Source organism: Opisthocomus hoazin, chromosome 20 (assembly GCF_030867145.1).
Source record: "Opisthocomus hoazin isolate bOpiHoa1 chromosome 20, bOpiHoa1.hap1, whole genome shotgun sequence".
NCBI classification, from domain to species: Eukaryota; Metazoa; Chordata; class Aves; order Opisthocomiformes; family Opisthocomidae; genus Opisthocomus; species Opisthocomus hoazin.
The window spans coordinates 11,073,863-11,096,556 of NC_134433.1; the positions used below are offsets into that span (position 1 = coordinate 11,073,863).

General features: G+C 52.6%; 1 protein-coding gene across 1 annotated transcript in view; it reads left to right on the forward strand.

The window, feature by feature from the left end:
* Positions 1-15,800: 15,800 nt before the first annotated feature.
* Positions 15,801-22,694, forward strand: part of LRRC75A (leucine rich repeat containing 75A) — a 95,447-nt gene continuing 88,553 nt past the window's right edge. Inside the window, exon 1 of the mRNA XM_009938243.2 lies at positions 15,801-16,639. Coding sequence (XP_009936545.2) covers positions 16,376-16,639 — 264 coding nt within the window. The 5' untranslated portion in view covers positions 15,801-16,375. The remainder of the gene's footprint in view (positions 16,640-22,694) is intronic.

The following is a 22,694-nucleotide window of genomic DNA, read 5'->3' on the forward strand; positions in this document are numbered from 1 at the left end:
TTTCTCCCACCACTTTGGATCTTGCTTGAATGAAGATGCTGTGTGCACAGCTCCTGCTGGCTCTTAGCATGCGAGACAAACTCCTGGCAAACCGTGGTGCAATCGGCGCTCCGGGAGCACAGCCTGCTTGTAATTATTTATGAGAATCCATTGTGCATGAATAAAATGGTTTGTAGGAACATAGGAAACCTTCATTGCAGGAGATCTCCCAGCGGCGCCTGTCCCGGGCACGGTGCTCGCACAAGGATGCTCTGCCATCGCCGGAGCACCGCGGTCTGCCTGGTGTCAAGGCAGCCCTTCTGCAGGGGTTAATGTCTCCCCAGCATCTGGTGTGCAGAAGACCAGTACAAGGTGGTTTTTCAGCAGAAAAGCTCCCTCCAACAAGCTGTTGCCCGGGCATGACCGTACATGCGTGAAACCAACAAGTGACTGTAGCGCGGGGGGAAGCCCGTACCCTGGCACACAAGGCGGCCGTCATCTTCTCAAAGCCTGGGCACTGCTGGAGGCTGGCGTGGACCCTGGTCAATTAAAGCAGCTTGAAAGATGCTGTGTTTGAGCTGACTGGCTTGTTGGAGCCCAGCACTGCCGGGACTTGCCTGCTTTTACTCGGCTGGGGTAGCTGAATACGCCGCAGCACATAATGGCCCCCTGGAACGGTCACCCTGACAAAGTCAAAATACTTAGAGAGGCACTTCCCTGTCCTTGGGAACTGCGATCTGAGCAGATCCACTGCAAAATGGAGGGCTGAGTACGAGCACACACTGAATAATACAGCCTTGGGTCGATGTGCCTGCTATTGCAGCAGCAAGATCTCCCCTGGAGTCGTTCACAGCACCGCAGCAGCCAATAGAGCTAAATATGAGCTGAAGTCGATAGCTGCCCAGTAATGAAGCCCAAGCTGTCCTTCCCAGATGGGATGGGGTGGAGAGGAGGTGGTGATGCTCCCTGGGAGAAGGAGCACGCCGTGCAGGGAGGGTGCTGGCAGCCCTGCTGCCGAGGGCAAGGGGCTTCTCCGGTTACCGGCTGTCTGCTGCTGGCATGGCCGCTAAACCCTCCCATGGCCTGGGTTGCTTGAGGCCGTCTGGTGCTGCACTGATCTGGGGCTGCCATGTGAATACCGTAACCATCAGCTTAGAGCTGAGTGGTCTTCACCCAGGCGTGGGGAGCGTTTGCCCTTGGGGGCTGACGGTGGTGGAACAGGTCTGGAGAAGGTTTGCTTACAGGGCTGAGCTGCTGTATACAAACAGGGCTGGCATTGAAGAGCACCGGCAACAGAAGCTTGCTGAAGCCAACATTTCTGGGAGTGTTGAATCCTTCTGTTTGGGGCTCATAACCTGCTTTGAGCATTACCTAAGCGATGCGCATTGACCTGCAGGTGAGAAACCTCAGCGACTTGCGAGCCGCTGCTTCCCCGTGGTGGTGAGACTCGGACATGCTCGTGCCTCCAGGTTTTTGTTTGCTGCCATGCTTAGGGCAAGATGATAGCACGTTTGCCACCATAGCATCTCTAAGAGGATCTTCAAAAGCAAATAGCATCTCTCCTTGTGTGCAGACGTGGCCTGTAGGAGCTTTTAGCACCAAGACAGCTCTGCTGTGGTGCGAAGGAGGAGGCCGGTAAATGGAGTGAGTTAGGAGCTGCTGCGGGTGCTCTCCGTGCGAGTCCCATGGTGTGACCTCAGGAAGGCCAAAACCTTGTGACTCTTGAGGACAGCACACTGTGCTGCTATTTTTGGCCAGATTTCCTGAGAGCAGCTTGCAGATGTTCATGTCGCTGGAAGCACGATGTCTTCAGGAGCTGCCGTATCTGCATGGGACAGCCCAGGAGAGCCATCAGCTGCCTGCTGGAGAGGTCTCTCTGGTGGGGTCTGTTGCTTCTGGGGCTTCTCAGTAATGCTGGTAATGCTGCTGCCGCCTCCTCCCAGCCTGATTTCATGTGATACACAGCTTGGCCCATAAGCGTGCCACAGATTGCAAAACCACATGGTACCTTGCTACCAAGAGATTTAGGGAAACATCCCTCCCTGCTGCCCTCCCTGCAGGGAGAGGGTGCTCTGGGCATCGGTCTGCTCATTTCCCCAAACCAGGTCGCTTCCAGCCAGAAGCCTCTGGGGTTTCTGCTGTTGCAGAAAGCTGCCAGTAAGACCGCAAGCTTTGGTATGCCTGTGAGCGAGCCCGTTCCTGGAAATGGGAAATCCTCCACGGAACTGGCTCTCCATCCATCTCACCACCCAGGCTTCTCCATGCCGAGCGTTGGTAGGGGTTGCTTTTCCTTCTGGCAACTGGAGTGTTTGGGGTTGTTTGTTTTAACCTTCAAGGAGAAGATGCCAAGGATGTCTTAAAGAAGTTTAATTTAATTTGGTGGGCTTCCAGAGGTGCTGAAACCAGAGGGTGAATCGCCAATCTCTTCCGTGTGGGAAGGCAGGGATTTGTGCCATGCCAGCACAGACATCTGTAATGTGTGTGTGTGTGCATTTTAAAGACTGACGTAAAGAGAAAGCAAAGCGATTGATTTATTTGTTACCAAAGCCACAACAGAGAACCACCCCCTTGGCAGCGCCAGAAAGATTGTTTAAGCCAGAAATCCCATTGATCTCTCTGGGTTGGTTTGGGGTCTGTGTTTGGGGCTTCTTGCCTTGCTTCTCCAGAGCTGCTGGTGCGTTGTGTCCTCTCCTGCGCGTGGACGGGTGGAGAGATGGGGTGGGAAGTGCTGCGAGTCAGATGGGAGTGGACAGGTTCATTGGTTTCTTTTTGGGGTGTTTTTTGGGGCTGTCGTAGCTTTGGCAAATGCTGATATGGAGCACCCAAGTCAGGACACCCTGCTGTGATGTGGAGCCTGACCAAGATGATTTGTATGCTGCAGGCAGCTCCGTGCTCTCAATGGGTAGAAGTGGCTCCGCTGGGCTCTCCCTCACCCACCGCAACCATTCTCTGCGACTGTGTTAAAAACCAGTAGTGTCGCTCACCTTGTACAAAACTCGCCTGTTCCGATGCCTTGGTGCTGAGGGGTTGCGTTTGTGTGTGTATCTATTAAAATTCATGGTGCACAATAAAAGCTGTGGCGAGACAAACCGCTGTTCATGAAGAATTGACGACTGCTGTTTCTGGTTGGGAAATGTTTTACAGAGCTAGGGGTGCTTTAAGAGAAAGCAGGCTTGAATAAGAAGCATAGCTGTACCTCTGCAGTTTCAGGTTTTAAATAAACAAAGAATCAACTCTCCTGTTGTGGCAAAGATACCAGCTTGGCTGAATCTGAGGGTGACCCTGACCTTGGCTTCTGGAGACCACCTCATGCTCCTGCTCCAGTCTGCCTCTTGCTTCACGATCCTCATCTGCAAAACGGGGATAAAACCTCTCTGTCCCAATGGTTGAGAAGATAGAAAGAGCCCTGGGTTGGGAGAGGATCCGTACACGAGCAGGGGTGAGTGTCGGCGTGAGGCTGCTGTAGTCGTAGGTGGCAGTCTCACATCTCTGTATCGATGTTTGATAAACGAGAGGTGGTTTTGGAAGGATGTCGCGGGAGTGGCAAGGTCTGCAAGCCTCCTTGGGATGGCCAGGAAGAAAGGCAGGGCTCGGTGCTTCCCACCGCGCTTGGGGTTAATGCTGCTGGTGCTTGCCACTCTGCACTGCTGCTTGAATCCCGAATCAGATGTTCAGAGCCCTCTTTGCAGGAATTCAAAGTACTCCTGGATTATTTCAATGCTGAAGGTTGTAGCGAGAGGGAGAGCTGCAGCATATAACTTTGATTTGATTTCTCTTTCTTCTTGTGCCTTTTAAGGCTTTCTGACCTGTAACTTTCCCTCCTACCCCCTGGGATCCACCTCACCACATCCATCTGCTCATCCCTTATCTGCAGCTGCCAGACAGCCGGCTTCGCTCCTGTCTTTGGCAGCAGAAATGCAGCTGGTTATGTCGACAGCTGTCTTGATAGCAAGAGTGAGGGCTAGAAGGTGCCCAAGAGTGGAGGTCTCCCCATGCTTTCATGAGTTTTTACTCCTATTTGTGGCCAGGGCATTCCCATGCTGTTCTATGTGGAAACCTGATGTGTCATCTGCCCATCCATGGGCTGACCTTCCAATGCCAGATGTGCTGCTGGGGTAACATGTCCAAGCACAGGTTTCCTTCTGAAGGTGTCGTATGGAAATCCAGACTCCATCCCCTGCAAAGAGCCTTCAGTGTGATCCAAAGAGACCCATGTTTGGCTTTCGCCCAGGGGTTTGCTTACAGGTGGGCTTACTCTAGTGTTTTGGGAGCCTGTATATTCTTACTAATCTGGGTCTAAAGCATCTGAAAATGTCAATGGACATTGGCAAAAGAGTTATTTCAAGGATCTGAGCTGTGGTCACGATTAGCTGAAATTTCTTTGAAGAGCTTTGGCTCTTTTTGTCTGATGGGGGTGTAGGCTGTCCCAGGTCATCTACTGATTTGCCACTGCTTACAAGGAAGGGCGAGACTGGGAACATTTAGTGCAAGATCTGAGACAGTTGGGTCTTGGGATGTCTGATTGCCTCCTCTGAACAGCAATACTCCCCTGGCTCTTCAAGATTTAACACTCTCATCTTCTTACTGTGGAAAATAAGCTCTTTGCTCAAGGAGCGAGGGCTTTTATCTAGATTAGGGCTGAGAAGACTAAGCGGGGAAGAGGCCTTTGAATTTAGTCCGGACTGCTACCATCTGGCACTGGGATGAGCTTTGTCTATTCTTTGCTGAATTTTTTTTGTGGCTTTGGGTTAATTTGTGCTTGTTATGCTGGGGGAAAAAAAAAATCACTGGTTGTCCCAGGGCAAGAGGTTCTCAGCATCCCAGCTGCTCTTGCCCCTCTGATGGCAGCTGGTAATAGCAGGGGCGCTGGGTCATTGAAGAGCTGTGAAGTGATCGCTGTTATCGTTGTGGTGGTGATAGAAAGCCCTAAAAATGCCGCTCTGGGCACGGCAGCGTGTTGGCTCTGCAGAGGAGCTGAGGAGCTCCTGCCCTTGATGGAGTTTGGAGGGTGGCCTCTGTGCTGAGTTTCTGCAGAGGTGTGATGAAAGTCTGATCCATTGGCAGTTGATTGCTGTGATAGTTTTTAATGTTAATTTTGCCAAGTGATGGTGGCTATTGTTTTTAATTGCTCTGAGATGAAGTCCAGGAACTGCATTTTAAAATGCTGTTTCCTAACAGACTTTCATGTCTGCTTCCCTCTTGCACTCGGTATCGCTGAGATGCTGAGCAGTGCCACGAAAGGAGCCCTACACTAAAGGGAAAGGTCTGCTTCTCAAAACTTCTCAGCGCTGTTTCTAAATTTTCCCCAGATTTCAGGTCAAAATTTTGGGATGCAGCTCATCTCCACAGCTCGTCTTTTCTTTCTAAAATGCCCTAAACTTTTGATGCTCCCATCTGTGAAGGGGAGGGGGCTGTCCACCAGCCTCCTCTTCCTATAGCCCCATTTTTCTTTTCCCTTAAGAAAGCTGCAGTTGCTTTCCTTCTATTTACTGTCATCAGACGGTTTGTGCTGTTACTTTCTTGTCCTACCTCCGCTCGTCGTGATGGGAAAAATAATCCTGTTTGTGCTGTTGAAAAAAATTAAATAAATCAAGTGGAGAGGAGCAGACTTTGGATTTCCCAGGACTGGTTATCGCCTGCAGCGTGAGGGCTGTGAATTGTTCTGCCCCGGCTGTTTCCCTTCCATTCCGGCCCTGCTGCATTTTCCCCCCAGTTGTTTTGCATTTAACATCTTCCTTTTATGAACACATTTTCCATCTGGACTGGATTATTTAGGCATCCCAAGGAATGTTTTAAGCTGCATCTCCCCTCCCCCTCTTCCCGGGAAACAAATATTTTATGCAAAAGACTTCACCAGCTCCTCGTATAGTGCTGGTTAACTAATTGCCTCGCAGGTGAGTGGGGCTGTTGGATAGGGACAAGCCCAGGAGCTGGAGCACCCGGGTCTGGGCTTCACTGCTGGCTTGGCAAAGGGAAAATCCTCGATTCCATCAACTCTTCTAAGCCTTTGGGGGTGACATGAGGAAGAAGGGGAGTGTTCATCAGCAAGGTTAAAATCTGAGCCGTACCCACTGCTGCAGTGATGGGGGGGTCCTGGGGCACTTGGCTGGGAATTCGAGCTGCTTACCTGGGGATGTGCTCAGGGACCAGATCGAGGGAGCGTCAGGAGTTTAATACCTGAATAAATCCTTTTGATATAATCTAAAATCAGGCTTGGTTTCGCAAAGCCCTCGGCTGCTCTGCTCCCCCGCTGCGGTGGGAGGGGATGGGAGGCCGTGACCCCGCAGGCACTCGGGATTGCTCGACAAATTTCCCATCAAACACGGCCGTGTCTTCTGCCAGGGGAGCGCCAAGCGAGTGCATCATGCTGGATCAGGTCAGCCTGACTCACGTTACTGTGTTTTGCTGGAATGACCCCAAAATGTTTGATTATTTCAGTGAAACAAAATTGAATCTTGGTGCTGGTGCATTGCATGATGCAAGTTATTTTTTTATTGCCTATTTTATCCCATGGATGAGGCTTCGCAGCAAGGTCTACCCCTGCACAGCCAGGAAGGTACCTTGCTACGTCAGCCTGGAAAGAGGCATCATCCCGGGTTCATCCCTGGAGCCCAGCCGGGCCGAGAGGGAGGACGAAGGCAGGAGGAGATGCGTTGGTAAAGAGAAACATGGTGTAAGGTCAATACCAGCTGCCTTGCTTCCAGTCCCTTCATCACAGTAAACCAATAAGAAAATTAGCGTTTCCAAAATCAGAAAGTTTTCCTTGCACAAGTGAATGAAAACTTTGATTTATAATTATTATTTTTGAAACACCAACTTTTTGCTCCAAGTTGGAGAGAAACCCGTGGTTTAAGCCTCTCAGTGGCCCGAAGGTCTTGGATTTAGGTCAGTTTTACCCCACGCTTGACAGGTTTGAACTGCAAATGCAAAAGGCTTTACTTATTCCTTCTCAAAAGAAGGGTCTTTTCAGTTTTATGAATAGAGAAGGTACCCAAGCTGGATCATAGCATCACTTTGGACTTTGGGAAGGTCCAGGTCTTGGTGCAGTCTTGTGCTTGGGGGCCTTACGCCTGCTTGGAAAAACATACCATGCCACTCTTTCCTCTAAATAGAATATAATATAATCCTTTTTAGCCTTAACAAAGTTCAAATTAGGAGGGTAAAACTTAATTTTGCAATTAAACTAAGACTAGGCTGTTGTGCTGTGCAGGGTGAAGTTTGCTTCTCAGAACTAAGAGTTTAAGCCTAATTTTTCTGCTCTTTAGAATGCCCCAAAAACAGTTCCTTCATCGCAGATAAAGCCCACGATGACAGCACAGCTCACCGAGGACACGTCCAGTCAATGAACGTACGCAATCCAAAACGGAGATGAAATTCTGAGGATTTATTTGTTGCCCTCCCCCTCCCATCTGCATTTATTTTCCTTTCCGGCTCTGTTGAGCAGCAGGTAACTGAGCCTAGATTTTTTTTTTCATTTATTTATCATTTTAATCCTGCAGAGCTGCAAATTTCTAGCCTGCTTGTAATGCAGCCTTCAAGCATCGAGGCTGATCCAAGCCCAGGCTGTAAACTTGCTTTTCCTTGACCCTGATGAGCAAACGTGGCCAACCCCTGCACCGGGCAAACCGAAAGGACTCCGAACAAGAGGGTTTAAGCAGCTTTGCACTAATAGGATTTGCACCAGTTTGTTTCTGACAAACAACCCCCGAGTTCAGCTCCTCCTACTGCTGCCTGAGTAGCTCGGGTAGACAGAGGTTATTTTGTTACTGCTCTAAACAAAAAGCACTGTGAGCTGGGCTGGCAGTTTATTGTACGCATTTGTAAAGGTAACCGGGCTGGCATCGCTCTTCCCCTGCATCTGGCGCTGAGATTTGGCAGGGCTGAGCCTGCCGAATAGCAGCAACTTGGTTCTTGGGCGTGGAACTCCGTGTCTGGAGCAGCTGCTGATGCAAGGAGGGAGCAGAAGGGTCAGGATGGAGGAGCCCATGGGCAGCTCAGCTGGGGGTGTTGGTGCTTGCGGTGTGTGAAACCTTTCACCTTCTGAAGCCACCAGTTTGAATCGGGCGTGGGCAGTAATGGCTGGAAAGTCGGTGTCCGTGGTGTGAGATGGGCCAGAGTGTTTGGTTTGTGTCCTCATGGCCCTGCATTGTCCCTGGAAGCCACCTCAGCCTGGTGCTCACAGCAGCACATCCATCGCCCCAGGCCAGCTCCACCAAATGGACATTAATCCCAAACAGAAATTAGAGAGCAAATAACCGGAGCGCTTAATCCAGAGACACCAGCACGAGCAAAACGGATTTAATAGACTCCCGCGATGACTGATGACCCCTCTTCCCAAGGCCAGCGTGGTCAGAGTTGGGCTGTGGCAGGGACAGATGGGGTCGGCCCTTCCAAAACATTCATCTTCACATCACGGCTGGATGCTGGGAAACATTTGGAAAGCATCAGGAGCATGAGTCAAACGGACTCGTGGCTCTTGGCTCCGACCGGGCGCTGTGCTCGCTTCCCCCTCGCTGCAGAAATGGCGTGGTGCCATCCTGGCAAAGCACTCCCCGAGCACGGGGCTGGTCCCAGGGGGGGTTCCCCCTTCCCAGCGATTCACCTGTCCCACAAGGCAGCAACCAGCCCTTTGCTTTAGGCTGCGTTTGACGGCCCTTCGCCCCCTCCATCGCTGCTAACGCACCGACCTGGGCCTCGGCGCTGCGCTCGGCTGGAGATGGGTCGAGCCCTTTAGCACCGGTGGGTGTTCGCATCCTGCTACGGGTCGGGTACCGGAGCCCAGGAGTGATGTGACTTTGGGGCACAAAGCTGTCATCAGGAAAGTTTCAAGAATGCACTCCCAGAGATTTGACTCCCAATCCCACATTTGAATTGGCTGTTTCTGTAACAGCAGAAAAGCATAATTCTCCATAAAAATGCTCATTGATCTTTTTTTATATTTACTGCTAAAGCATCTCAAGGCAATAATTTTTCTCTACAGACCAAAGTGTAGAAAACTGTCCAAGCCTCTCTTATCCTGCTGGAGGGAAAGCAGAGGGTAGTTTTCAGGATGACTCCAGAAAAATATTTGGCAGTTTTAACCTCTTGCTAAACAACTTTTGGACAGTGTGTAAACAGTCTTTCGGTTTTATAAACACGGCATCCAGATTGTTGAGTGGAAAAAAAGCTGAAGCCATCACGTGAAAGGAAGATCTATTGCTTCCGGCAGCTTAAGTATTTTTATGTTCTCTCAGGGTTAAGGGTTTGAGTTTGGACATATTTTGCATGGGAAATGTGGCAGGAGGGAGAGGTGGCACTGGAGGGGGAAAGCACCTGAATCTGGGAAAATATGAGATTGTAGAAGCGTCTCTTGACAGCAACCTGCACGCACATTTGGTACTGAAGCGCGGAGGGAGGTGGGTTGGTCCCTGCTCCTCTCTGCCGCAGAGGAATCAGTCTGGATGCGGAGGGATCCATCCTCCCAGCACCCCTGGGCGTAACGCAGGCAAGCACCTCTACGGGCCATCCCTTTTTATTGAGGAAATGCTTCTGGCAGCTAACAAATATTTTTCTACTCTTATGATTGGGCTAAAGTATTAAACACTTGCCAGTGGCAAAAAAAGTCCCACCCAAAACCCCCTAAAAAACCCAAACCAATAAAAACTTGAACATCCCCCCACACACACATTCTCTGGGAGATGGACTTTTCTTTTTTCTTTTTTTTTTTTTTTTTTAATGTTAAAATCCCCATGAGCGAGCACTGGAGGGACGTCCTCAGGGGCAGCGGAGGAGAGGCAGTGGCTGTTGGAGGGATAATGGGGTGATGGCACATTTTGGTGGCCCCCCAGCGAGCCCAGCTTTGCGAGGAGAATGGGGCATCTGGAGGTGAAATGGCTGTTGAATGAAAAATCCCAATTTCCTTCTGTCACAGCAGAATTACTTGGAAGGGGTTAGGGTTCGATTTAAATGTGAGTTCTTTTCCTCTAAAAACGCTCGTGTAGGCACGGTTATTCGAGTGTAGTAAAAGTGGTAAGGTATAGTAAATTCATAATTAAGAAGAAAGCTTTCCACGTTGTGGTTTTGGGATTTTGGTGGCTCTGTGCTCTTGCCTATAGTAACTTTTTTCACCCTGATACCTAGGCTTGACCACCACATCTCTCCTCGTCTCTGGCCCTCCTCTCACCATCTCCCCCATGTTACGCTGCAAACAGACACCAGAGCCTCAGGACAGATTTCGCGTATCAAGGAAGAGGAGGAGGAAGGTGCTTCCCTCGTTATTGTACCAGTGTTTCTCTGGCTACTCGGGTTGTGTTGTCCCTATTTCTGGAGGATGAAGACAGGGATATTCTTTTTTTTTTAATTCTTTTTACTTGCCTTTCCTAGCATAAGCCAAATGTGGGGAATGAATTCAGTAGTGAATACAGGAAGACTTCATCCAGTGCCTGGAGGAGACATAAGTGTTTCTATGTGAGATTCTTCCATTTCTCCTTAAAAACCTTTCTCAGTACATGTAATGTTTCTCATTATTATATTGCCCCATTTATCCTGGAGTTCAGCTCATCTGCAATTACATCTTGCAGCATTTCACGAGGCCCTTCAGCCCTGTCTCACTGCTGTGCCTTGTCAAAGCCGAATTGAATCAAGCTTAGGATATGGATAGCCTTTTGTTCTTTTAAAATCATATTTTTCAATTTGGCCTTCTTCCCCAGAGGTTGTCTGTTGAGACAGACTGCTCTCCTCTTGCTGGATTTGGTGGTGTCTTACAGTAAAGGCTGGTTTGGAGTTGTTTGGTTTTTTTGAAGTCGGAGACAAAAATCACATTAACTCTGGGATTCCTTTAAATGCCATCTTGAAAGTAGTATTTCTTCTAGTCAGCTTAGTCCTTTCCACATACCGAGTAGCACGAACCTGAATCTGGTGCTGACATTTAAAATTAATCCTAACCATGCCATCCCTATCGAGAAAAATCAGCCAGCCCTGCGCTGCCCTCCAAAGCAAGAGAATTTGATGAGAAGCAGAGCTTGGTCCCAACTCAATCTCCAGTTTGAACTCCTGGAACCGTGGGGAAGGGAGAGATGTGGGTGAGATGGTTGGTGCTCCAAGGGCTTGCAGCTGCTGTGGCTTTGTTCAGTCCTGCCAAGATCTGGGTTGTGGAAAAGATTTTTGGGGTGATTAAATGGTTAAATGCTGGGGGTGCGATAAGCAAAATGAACAACTCTCCTTGAACTTGGGGGTGTTTCTTCTCTGTTTCTTAGAGAAACAGTAACTGTGAGGTTTAGACCAAGAGCTGAGCTGCCAAGAATCCCCCCGAAGACCTGTCAGGTGAGGCAGAAGTCATCAGTTCCAAGGTTTCGTGTGGTTGGGCGTCTCAGGTGGAGCACAAGAGCTCTCAAGTACAGACGTGATGGTGGGGATGTCTTGCAAAACACCCGTTCATGGAGTTCTACAAGCATTTTGAGCAATATCCCTCTTGTGAATATCCCATGTTGGACTGTAGTTCTACAGAATGGATTTTCCAGTTTAAGATGGGAGTCCTAGTCAAAACCTGGGATCAGAAAGGGGTTTTCTACCTTAGGCACACTGCAGAATTATTCTCCCCCATCTAAACCTGTGAGTAAATGGATACAGGGGTTAGTTGTAGCACCTTAAAAAGAACATTGCGAAGGACAACACAAGTGGGCAGGCAAGAGGGAACTGTAACTAGATTGTGATCTTCCAGTAAAACCGGTCAGTCCCTCCTGGAAGCAGGAAGCTAGTTTTATCTGTGACTGATCTGAAACCAAATGTATATGCGTACACGCGTGCACAGCGGTGCAGTGGTGGGTACCCACACGTCGGGTGTCAGGGAACTCGAGGCTGAGTGTCTCCGCTTTCGGGTATTTGATGTTGGATCTCCTGCACGCCAGCTTCTTCCATCAGGTTATTGACTTGTGTGGCATGGATGCGCCCTGGCTTCTGCATAAGCCATTTAAAAGTTTAGGGTTTGTTTGATGTAGAAGTGAGAACGTTCTTAAATCAGAGTTTTGTGGGAGAGGAGAAACTGTTTTCTTCCACGGTCTCATGATCTGAAGTTATTTCCTTTTAAAGCAATGGACTATGCTAACACACTCTTAATATTAGATATCATAAGGAGTATGAATTCAAGTAGAACAAAAAAAGCAAGCTCCCTTAGACAAACATCTACTAATTTGCAGTTTGCATACATCTGCACTAAGGAAAAAATGCGTATTGGCTGCTGCTCCACTAATGGGTTTAGCAGAGCATTTCATCGGCCAGAGAGCTGCGGGGCAGGCTGGGTTCCCAGCACACAAGTGCTGGGGTCAGGCTTTTCGGCGCTGGGTGTGTTTGGTTTGTACACGGGTGTTTTGAGTGTGTGTGGAACATTGTGTGTGTGTGTGAGACAGCTGAGCGTCGCCATGAGGTTGGGTCTGTAGCTGGATGAGACCTTTGGAGGGTGTAGAAGTGAGTAATGCCCCAGGATGGAGCATTCCTGAGGTATCCGCATGTGTTGTATCGTTGAGCCACCAGTGCTGAGCCTGGAGGTTGCTCCTGAGTGGTCGTGAGTCGTCACGGTGCCTTTGCATCCACTCACAGGGAGTGTAAATCCAGCCCGGCAGCGCCTGGTGTTTGCTTTGCATTGGTGTAACAAGAGTATGCGCTGCACTCCTTTCTTTCTCTTTTTTTTTTTTGCTGGCTTTGTCCTGTATGCTATAAATACGCCTGATCAGGGGCAGCCGATAAACTCTCTGCCCTGCTGACAGAAGTGTCGTAAGCGCAAAGGCTGGGTTTTATTTATTGGCTCAGGGACGTGGTTGCTGTGCAGAACTACCTCCTCGGCCAGGATGCGGCTCTGCCCGGCTGGGCTCCCCTCTTCCCGGGGCAGCGAGTGGGGAAGGGTGGGTGTTTGTAGCTCCCGTTCCATTGAGATCCCCAGCGGAGAGGTACGGTGGTCGTCCACAAATGTGAAACGGCCCACGGGATGGACCTGAAGAGGTGGAGAGAGGTCCGTGTCTTCCTGGTATGGTCAGTCCCCGCAGCCTGTGCTGACAAAGCTGCCACATCCCTGGGCTTGGCACATACGGCGTGTGTTTAAGCAGGGAAAAATTAGCCATGAGCTGAATTTAGCACTCCACGTGCCTCTAGAAACAACGTGTTTAGCCTGGTAAGGTCTTAGAAGATCAAACCCTGAACTATCCAAAGTTTTCTCCCTGTGCCCCTCAGCGGCTTCGCTCTTCGGACCAAGCTCTGTATCCCAATTTTGCACACATGAGCAGTTCCCACTGGTGCTTCCTGGTGTGAGCAAGGATGCTGCAAACTGACCTTGTGTTGTCGCTGTGGTCGCTGGGTCTCGAGCGAGCTCAGGACCATGCTGCCAGCCATGTTCACTTGGCTGACCCAGAGTGAGCAACCTCCTCCCAGCCCTGCCGGGATGGTCACGTCCAAATCTCTTTTCCTGCAGAACAAGCATCTGCACGGCAAACCACTACCAGAGCTGGTATGGACCAGCATGAATATTGTAATGGGCACGGGACCCACGCTGCCTGCTCCCAGCAGGGATGAGGCCTTTGGGGTCTCAGCCATCGGCTGGACAAGCTGCAGGTAGCTGGTCTCTGGGCTCTCTCCGCATAAGGGAGGTGCGCGCTTTTCCCTTCATGCTGGGTGAGATGCTCTGTTCGTACGGCAGTGTCTTTTTGGAATAGACCCCATCGCCACAAATTCTGCAGGAGCGAGGGGAGCGGAGGATCCCAGCCCTGGCAGGGGTTTCTCTCTCTGCTTCTTTTCCATTATTTAATATTTTTGTTGGAGAAGTGAACTGACTCAATCTTGCTGGCTTCTTGCTGTACAACAGACTTCCAGATGTGTAAAGAGCAGGCTCCGAGATGAAACTCGGGGACAGGCAGAGGATTTTAGGCCTGGAAGCACCTTGTCTGCCAGCTCCTGTTAGGCAGCAAATTTGCATGTATCAGCAGGACGGAGCGTGCGGTTGCTCTTCAGGAAAGCACTGACGATGCTCAGTCAATTGAGGTGGGAAAACCACCTTCTACAGAATGAATGTGTGAGGTGACCGGTCCCATTCCCACTGATTTCAGGGTGCAGTGTCAGACTCCAGGTCTGAAATGATGCTCCTTCAATTGGATTTTCAGACATGGGCCCCACAAACCATCTTGCAGGGTGACAATAGCGTTTGTTTAACATTATGTGCTACCACCCTGCTAACAGCGTGAAGAGGGGTGATTCTCTTAGAGGGAAGGGAAGGAGTCTGCAGCTGGGATGGAGTCTGCAGGGGAAAATGCTGCTGGGGGGGGGTCAGGTGTTGCTTGCCACTGCCTCCGGTTGACATTGGCAAATTGGCTGCCTCTCCCTGACTTCTCCAGGGTGATTTACTGCGAGGTGAGGCCTTTGGTTAACACAAACTTGTGGTTTCTGCAAACCGTGTGGCTGCGTGTTTCCTCATGTGACTTAACTTGGTGTGGCTGAACCAGTGAAAGCTGGTTTTTAGCTCATGACAGCAGTATGACGCGCCTTGGGGGGAGGCACCGGTCTTTGGTCTGGTTTTGGATCCTGTGCAGCATGGCTGTGTAAACCAGAGCCAAACTCTACTGAAGTCAGCGGGGCTCTGCATCGTTTTGATGGTCTGTGTACAGAAATGCATTACAGCAGTTGGCCTTTGGAGTTTTGGAAACAACAACGTGGGCTTCCAGCCATTCAAATATCCCGTGGAGAGCTGCCTTTTGTTTATCGGTGTAACATGGTATTTGTGTCTTTGTGGATGTGCAGTTGCACAGGATGCAGAGGAGGCAAAAAGTTCTCGCGTGTGGCTACGAGATGATTTTTAGCACAGTTGCAGAATGCCCCTGTAGCATGTTCCTGCTGCAGGAGAAGATGCTTTCCCAGCCCGGGCACTGTACAGCGCAGCGGCTGCACTGGGTCTTCTGCCCTGGCCAGGCAGAGGTATTGGGGTGGATGGAGAGTTTGCTGCCTGTCTGGGTTGGAAAACAGCTCCTGGCATTGGGAGAGGGTCTGAGGCTACTGCTGGGGCCTCGTCAGTCCAAAGCTTATTCCTCCCAGGCATTTCTTGATCAGTCGGTCTCCTGCAGCAGGTGAGAGGTCCCTGTCTGTTCATCATGATCTTTATACAAGGGCTGTAATCCGTGTGCTAAGCCCTGCCAGCGGAGTGCCTGGAAGATAAGGAGTGATGGAGTATTGGATGGGGAGCTGCTGGAAGGAGCAGTGCAGGCAAGGGCTGGATGAGGATGGCAAGGGGGGGGTGTCGGTTGGGACAGGGGATGCCAGGGCACCAGAGCAGCCGCTGCTGGGGACGGAGGCGAGGGAGGCGGCCAGGAGGTGCGGGGCAGCCACGGTTTGGTGTGGAGGTTGGGAGTCCCGCAGCATCCCCCTGCCCGGTGCCTCACCCCGGGTGCAGACGGGGCTGCGTGCGGGGCCATCCCCAGGCCAGGGCACATCCCCGCGGGGAGAGACAGCGGGGAAAACCCTCCGTGCTCCCCCGGGAACCACCGCCGGGGCTGCGGGCAGCCGAGCCCCCGGTGCCTCCCTTCCTCCCTTCCCGGGTGCAATCCCCCCCCCGCCCCAGCCCAGCGCAGCTCCCCTCCATGCAACCCCTCCGGTACAACACCCCCCCCCCTCAAGCTGCAGCCCTCCCCCGGTGCAATCCCCAGCGCTGCGGGGCGAGAGGAGGAGGAGGAGGCAGCGGAGGAGGAAGGAAGAGCCCCGTCCGGCTCCAGCTTCCTCCGCAAGCCCTGCCTCGGTGCTCGGTGCCCGCCCCCGGCCCTCCCCCGGCTCTCCCCGGTGCGGGCACCCCGCAGCCGGGCGAGCCGCGCCGAGCCCCGTCGCCTGCCCGGGGAGCCCCCGCCGCGCAACAGTTGCCCCCAAGTCGTGGCCAACCCCCCTCCTTCTCTCCCCTCCCCTCCCCTTCCCCGCCCCCCGGGGGAGCCCCCTCGGCGCCGAGAGGAGGAGGAGGAGGCGGGGAGGGGGGCTCGGGCGCTGCGCGGAGCCGCCGCCGCTTTGCAGCGCTGAGCTCTGCCGCTCTCATCGCTCCGCTGCTCGGATCCCGGCTGCCCGCCCGCCCGCCCGCCCGGCACCGACCCCCCCCCGGCTAGGGCTCCCGGGGGGTGCCGAGCCCCGTCACGCACCCCCTGAACCCCTTGTGCACCCCTCGAACCTCTCGTGCATCCCCTCCCGAACCCCTTGTGCATCCCTTTGTGCTTCCCCCTAACCCCCCGTGCACCCCCAGACCCCTTCTGCACCCCCCCCGTGCCCTCCCCCACCCCCTGCGCGTCCCCTCCATCCCCTTCTGCATCCCCCCGTGCACCCCCCAGCCCCCTTGTGCCCCTCCCCCCTTGCCCCCCTCCCCTCCTCGCATGCAGCCCCAGGGCTGCGGGACCCGGGGCCACACGCCATGGGCACCAAGCAGACCAAAGGCTGCCAGCCGGGCAGCGCCGGGGAGAGCCCCCCGCCCCACCACCGCAAGAAGGTACCCCCCAAGGAAAGGGGGGACTTCCTCGCCTCCCTCGTGGTGAAGTCCGGCGAGAAGTTTGGGAAGGGGGGTGGCGGCAGCTTGCCCCCTTACCACCGGCGGATCTGCATGATCCAGGACATGCTGGTGCTGGTGAAGCAGGGGAAGCAGGAGGAGGCCACCGAGCTGCTGAGGCACCTGCGGCAGGTGAGGATGGGCAGGGGTCTCCTGGGGGGGCTGCCTGCTTGCGGTGGGGGAAAAAAGAGTCCGGGAGCAAAACGCCATCCCGGTTTCGAAGCCTGCTAGCAAAGAGGGGGCACGCTTCGGTTTTCTTGCGGGTCTGACTTTCATGGCATAGTTTTAGGGCAGCGGCTGAGGAGCCGCAGGGTGGTCGTGGTGGTGGAGATGGGAGGATAACCCTGGGGAGGTGCGTTGCGTTGTCCGCAGCGAGGAACCGTGGCGGGTGTATTTTTCTCCTTCCCCTCGTCGCTTGTGCTGCTAGCTCTGGGGTTTGTGGCACGCACAGCCCACTCGAGGAGGTTCCCACTCAACTTTGACAAAGTTTAGTGTTGAAAGCAGATGTGTAAAAGCGCCGAGGCAATGTGAGCTGGCAGCTTTGGAGAATCAGCTCTTTTCTTCCCGGCTCAGAAATACCAACTGTTGGCAGCTTGCCTTTTTGTCTTGTTCTTTTTGATGCACGATCACTTGGTGGAGTTTTGCTGGTGTTGACTGGGGCTTGTAGAAATGAGCGTGTGAGACGCTGTGCGGGAGCCGGGAATTAATTGTACGGAGCCCAAGACCTTTCCCCTTGAAAGTCTGCTCGAGCTGGGCGTGAGCTGAGAAGCAACACGACGGAAAGCTGCTGTGAGCAAACAGAGAGGCAGCTGAGGAGCATTGCTCTGTATCCAGCAAATTAGCATTTAACCTTTTCTACAGACAGACAATGATAAAAAGACCGAAGTGCTGGGTGTTTTCAAGGCTCTGGGGCACACAGGGCTGTGAAAAACAGCAAGTTTTCCATGCAAACTGAAAACAGACCCGGCTTCAAGCTTGATTTTTCCTCCCAAGGAGCCTGCAAGACACCCAGCTGTTTGGCGTAACCAGTTCTACCACCCGGGGAAAAGTTGCTCAGATCTTCACTGGGCATCGGGAGCTGCTTGCTTGCCCTGTTGATCTGCTCGGTGTCAGTCTGTCCACGTGAAAACACGGCTGATCCAGAGTCGGACTGTTTTCTTCTTTGTGATTTGGTGTTGCTTTTTGCATTTTTTCTGGTCCTGTTAACTTTTTAGCAAGTGGATCTGTTGTTTGGTGCATCTCCCTGGCCCCTTCACCCCCCCGAGGGTACCCCATCAGCCAGGGTCCCTCTCTCCACCCGGTTTGTGTGACTCAGGACTATCTTTGGAGCAGTCCAGCTAAGAACCTGAGTAGTTTCATCTGTGTTTGCGTTCCGTTGTAGAGAGCTCTCAGGACTTGCTCTCAACCTTGAGATAAGGTGCTGCTTCCGAGACAAACATGCCCCTCCCTGGGAGTCAGGGGTATGACTCTGTGGGACAATGACCTCTCCTCATGGGGTCTGTGCGGCCGCGGTGGGTCGAGCGTGTGGCCAGGAAGACCCCGTGAGGCAGAAGTGGCTGTGAGATGGGCAGCAGATCCGTGCCCGAATGTTGCACCCTCTCAGCCCCGCCAAAGCTTTGTCCTTGCCCCAGCAGCCCATTGGAGCTGGCAGAAGGTCAGGTGCTAATTTTAGAAGGTGTTTGTATCAAACACCCCCCAAAAGAAAAATCTTGGTGCCTGTGAAGTCCCGTGAGTTGCTCCCAAGTTCTCCCTGGCTTCAGATACTGTTTTTTCTCAGCGATGCTCTGGACCATCCTCTCTCTCCCCATGGGCTGGCCGTGCAGGGTGTGAGGGAGCTGGGATGTGTCACAGTGGCTGCTCTAATGACAGATCCCACCCTGGGGCCATCCCGTCATCTGACTAAGGGGGGAAGAAACAGCTAGAAATTAATTTTAAAATACTGGGGGAAGTGAGGAACCTGTTACAGTCGGAGAAGTCTTTGTGAGTGAGTGTTTCTGAAGAGCTTGCTCTGATAAAATATATCTTAGAGTGTCAAAATAGGGAACACTTTGTCCTAGATACTATAATAGACTCGAAGCGCATGCTTAATGAGACAGTATTCTTCCTTGCCTTTGGGTAGCAAATGTGGGATGCCCCACTGAACAAATCCTGGTGGTTGTGGTTTTCCATGGGCTGGCTTTTGGGAGGTGGCGTTTTAGGGCTGTGCTGGTGGCTGCAAGGGATGCTCGGCTCGTTCCCAAGGAGGTGGGAGTCTTCGAGAGCTGAGCTCCTGCCCCGTCCCAGCCTGAAAATGAGGACTTGGGGTGAAAGATGAGCTTCCCCCTGCAGAGAGGGCAGCACGGTGGGGCAGAGACCTCTTCTCATGAGCCATTTATACGGCGTCCGCCGCAAAGGGGCTCTGGTGTTGGTTGTTCCGTGTAGTTGCTAATGTAACGTGTGATGCTGCCGCAAAATGGGGGTTTTCAAGCAAACCTAGTGACCTGGTGTCCAGCTCTCAGTTGCACTTAAAGACTTTTTATTTTTTGAAAATCCCAGCCATTTAGATCACTGGGAGCCTTTCCACTGACTTCGCCAAGCTCTGAAGCCAGCCCAGCGTGCTAGCGAGGGGAGAGGTGGCAGCATCCCGGTGTTTGGAGGTGCTCCATGCTTTTTTTTTGGGCAGGACGAGCATGTTGCCAGACCTGAGGCTGACCAGCTTTTCAGCTTTCCTTGCCATAACGTCCTGCCCGACCCGCCCGCTGCAAGACAAGGTTCGGGGAGGCTTCTCCTCCTGCCTGCCAGGGCTTCCATGAAAGCTGTGTTTGATAATCAGCAAAAGGGCAGGGCAGAGAAACCACACTTCCAAAGATCCTGCCCTTCCAGCCCCACCACTGGCACTGACGTTGAGCGTGGCCTTTTGCATTTCACCAGATTTATCCATCCTGCTCCCCTGAAATGGGAGCGATGCTGTTTTCTTTACGGGCTTTCGTAAAGACTAATTAGTATTTCCAAGAATGCTTGGAGTTTGCAAACAACTAGAAAAGCGCTGAGATACGAAGCAGACATCTTTTTGTTAAAAAAGGTAATAAGTGCGAACAGCTGATGGACGGCTCTGCATCGAGGCTGCTCCTCAGAGAGGTCAGGAGCGGTCTCGGCTGCGGAGGCAATTCGATCCCACTGCCTGCCCTCAAAATAACACTGGGGTTATTACCGCGTGCAGGGGCTGGCAGCGGCCGTTCGGAAGGGTATGCGCTCCCTCTGCACAGCCAGCCTGATTTAACGACCGGTTCTTTAGCTAGAGATACCAGTTGCTCTTTCCTTCTGCTGTGGTAATGCTGTCAACTGCCTGGAGCCCAAACCCCACACTGCAAAATTAAAATCCCCTCCCAAAAAAGCACCGTCCTCTGCCTGCTTTGGGTGAGGTGTGTTTTCCTGTAAGCCATCCTCGCCGATGCTGCATGTAGGATGCTTGTGGCAGTTAAATGCGTTGGAGGGTAAGTGGAAATACACTGAAATACTTAACATTTTCTTGAGGCCGGGGTTTGGGGTTGCAAGAAGCTTCCTAGCCACCTGGATGGAGCCGGCTGCCTTTCATGGAACTAATCCTAGCGCCAAAGAACTTCGGATCCAGTTTCGCTGCTGTAAAGCGACTTCCCAGATTAACCTGTCAGCAGCATCTCTGCTTTCTTGCAAGGAGCTGCTGCAGGGCCTCACCCTAAGAGAGGGTGAAAACTGAATTAATTAAGGGTGTCCAGCACTTGGAGAAACCTGGGCGCCTGCTCTGAGACCCTGCACCCCATCCGTGCCATGCAGCTTCTCTGTGACAGTGAATTGGTGTCCCCGATACCACCAGTGGCAGAATAGGATAGGCTTTAATATTATATAGTGTATCACTTTTTTTTTTTTTTACTTTATTTTTGACCTACTCTTGAGTTTCAGTGGTTAAAGCAGCCGGGCGCTGTCAGTATATTAAATTCTGGGAGTGTCTCTCCTGCTGGGGAGAGGATTTGTAAAACAAAGCATGTTTTCCTCCTCGCTGCTGCCAAACGGATCGTTTTCCCGAGTGAAATGGTGAAGCGCTTCCCAGCACATTACGTTTCACTCAAAGAATTTGCCATTGGTTATGGCTCGACGTGGAGTTTTTGCTGGGCTGTTGCTGCTGCTGCTCTGGTGGAGCTGAGCTGGTGGCAGAGGGGAGGAGGAGGAGGAAGAAGAGGAGGAGGCATCCACCAGCTCTGGGCATCACCTGCACGAGGCAGGAGGTGTACAACAGTTCCAGGAATTAAAACCAAAAAAAAAAAAAAGGGAAAAAGAGGGCAAAGTATTGTAATAAAACCTCCAGGCGCTGAAGATGGCCAGAAGCCAAATACAAAGGTCCAAGGTGCGGCAAAGCTTCACGACCTGTAAGGTGGCTTCTCCACTCACGCCAGCCTCGCCTGGGCGGTGGTGGGGCCTGAAGGGCAGGGGAAGAAGGGTCAGGGCCCCAAAGGGGGGTGAAGATGCTACGAGAACGCCTATTTGCAGGAAGGGTCTGGGGGCAAACGTGCTCTGACACCCACCGAGCCCTGCAGACCCTGTGCCCGTGGTGTGGGCAGCTGCCTCTTGGCCGCGGACAGCTTGCGATCCCCGTGGGCTCTCCCGAAACACATCCCTGCGTGGGTGCAGGCGTCCCCCTGCCCTGTCCGAGGCTGATCCCTGGGATTCACAGCCAGCGGCACGATGTGTCCCGACATCCGCCCCGCTGGGGTCAGTGATTAAATGCCTGAGCAGCTGCCTAGTGCCATGGGGACTGCGTGGCGCAGGGATGCCTTGTTAATTAAACGATGAAGATCTTCATTGTAAGAGGGGGCTTGGCCAGGGGGAATAGTAAAAAAAAAAACCAAACTTGAGAAGTGGCTAATGTAGAGACAGTTCACTTTTGGGCTCTTGTGGCCTTCTCCCTGCTACACCGGAGCAAAGGGCTGTGTGATAAAATCAAAAAGCAATTCTTGGTGGCAGTCCTTCTACTTAATTCACATTGGTAAGTGCGTTAAATGGCAGCTGACTTACCCCAGTTATCCCTGTGATTTATATCGCACCGAGCCCTTCCTCCCTGTCCCTGGTTTCCTCCCCCAGCGCTCGGGATTTTGCACTTTGTGGGGAGGGTTTTGGCGCAGGGCTGTGCAGGCAGCGAGCTGGGGCAGCCGGTGAGGGAGCGATGGGCCATCAAAAGGCCGGCAGCCTTCCTGGGGAGGGTGTCACCGCTTCTGGAGCTCTCCAAGAGGGAAATGCAAATGTTTCCAAACCTTCCTGGGAAGTCGGCTCCCACATCGCATGGGTGCTCGGAGGTGCTGAGACAGGGAGGGGAGGGTTTACCGAAGTTGAGACCAGCTGGGCAGCATTACACCCGGGTGGGCTTGAAAAGCAGTGACCTGTGAAGGTGCAATTTGGCCCCTTGGCGTAACTGTGTGTGCTCAGTAAAAGCTCGTGAGCTGTTTCATGGCCCAATGTCAGCCTGATGTGTGTATTACACAACCTTTGCGGTGCACACTGTGGGTCTGGAGCACTTTCAGGGGTATTTATTTCCCCAAATTACTCTACAGAGACAGAGATACTGTTGCGTAGTAGATGGCCACAGAGTTGGGTATGTTGTCAGCCGAGTTTCAGGGATTGTGGTGTCTCTGGCAGCTCATCAGGATGAAGGGGTGGTTTTCGGTGCCGCCTTGTCTCGTATTCAAACTCTCTCCCTGAAGGATGCTGGCCCCGGCTTTGCACCAGCCTTGAAGCACGTGCTGCAGCCCTGCCGATGCCAAAACTGCTGAAGCGTTGCTCCTCAGCCGTGCGGTTAGACGTGCTGATTGACATCTAGAGCAGACCCTGGGGAGCGCTGGGGTCTGGCTGGTACGATGCAGCTTAGCCGCAGCCTCGGGTGCCTCGTAGCTGGACTGTGCCGCTCTGAGCTTGCTCTCAGCCTCGTGCACACATGGGGTATCATCCTCGTGAAGACCGTCCTGTGGTCCCGGGGATGGTGGAGGAACTTCAGCATCGTTTCTGCCACGCGAGCAAACACCTGGTCCCTTCTTCTGAGTGCTAAGACTGGATGATGCATCAGAGGTGACACGGCTGGGGTTTCTCAGCTCCTCGCAGCCTGCAAGCTGCTGGCAGGAGGGCAGGGATGAAGAGGTTTACAGCATCAGGCTTGGGTTTTGGCAAGTGGGAGTCCCCGGGG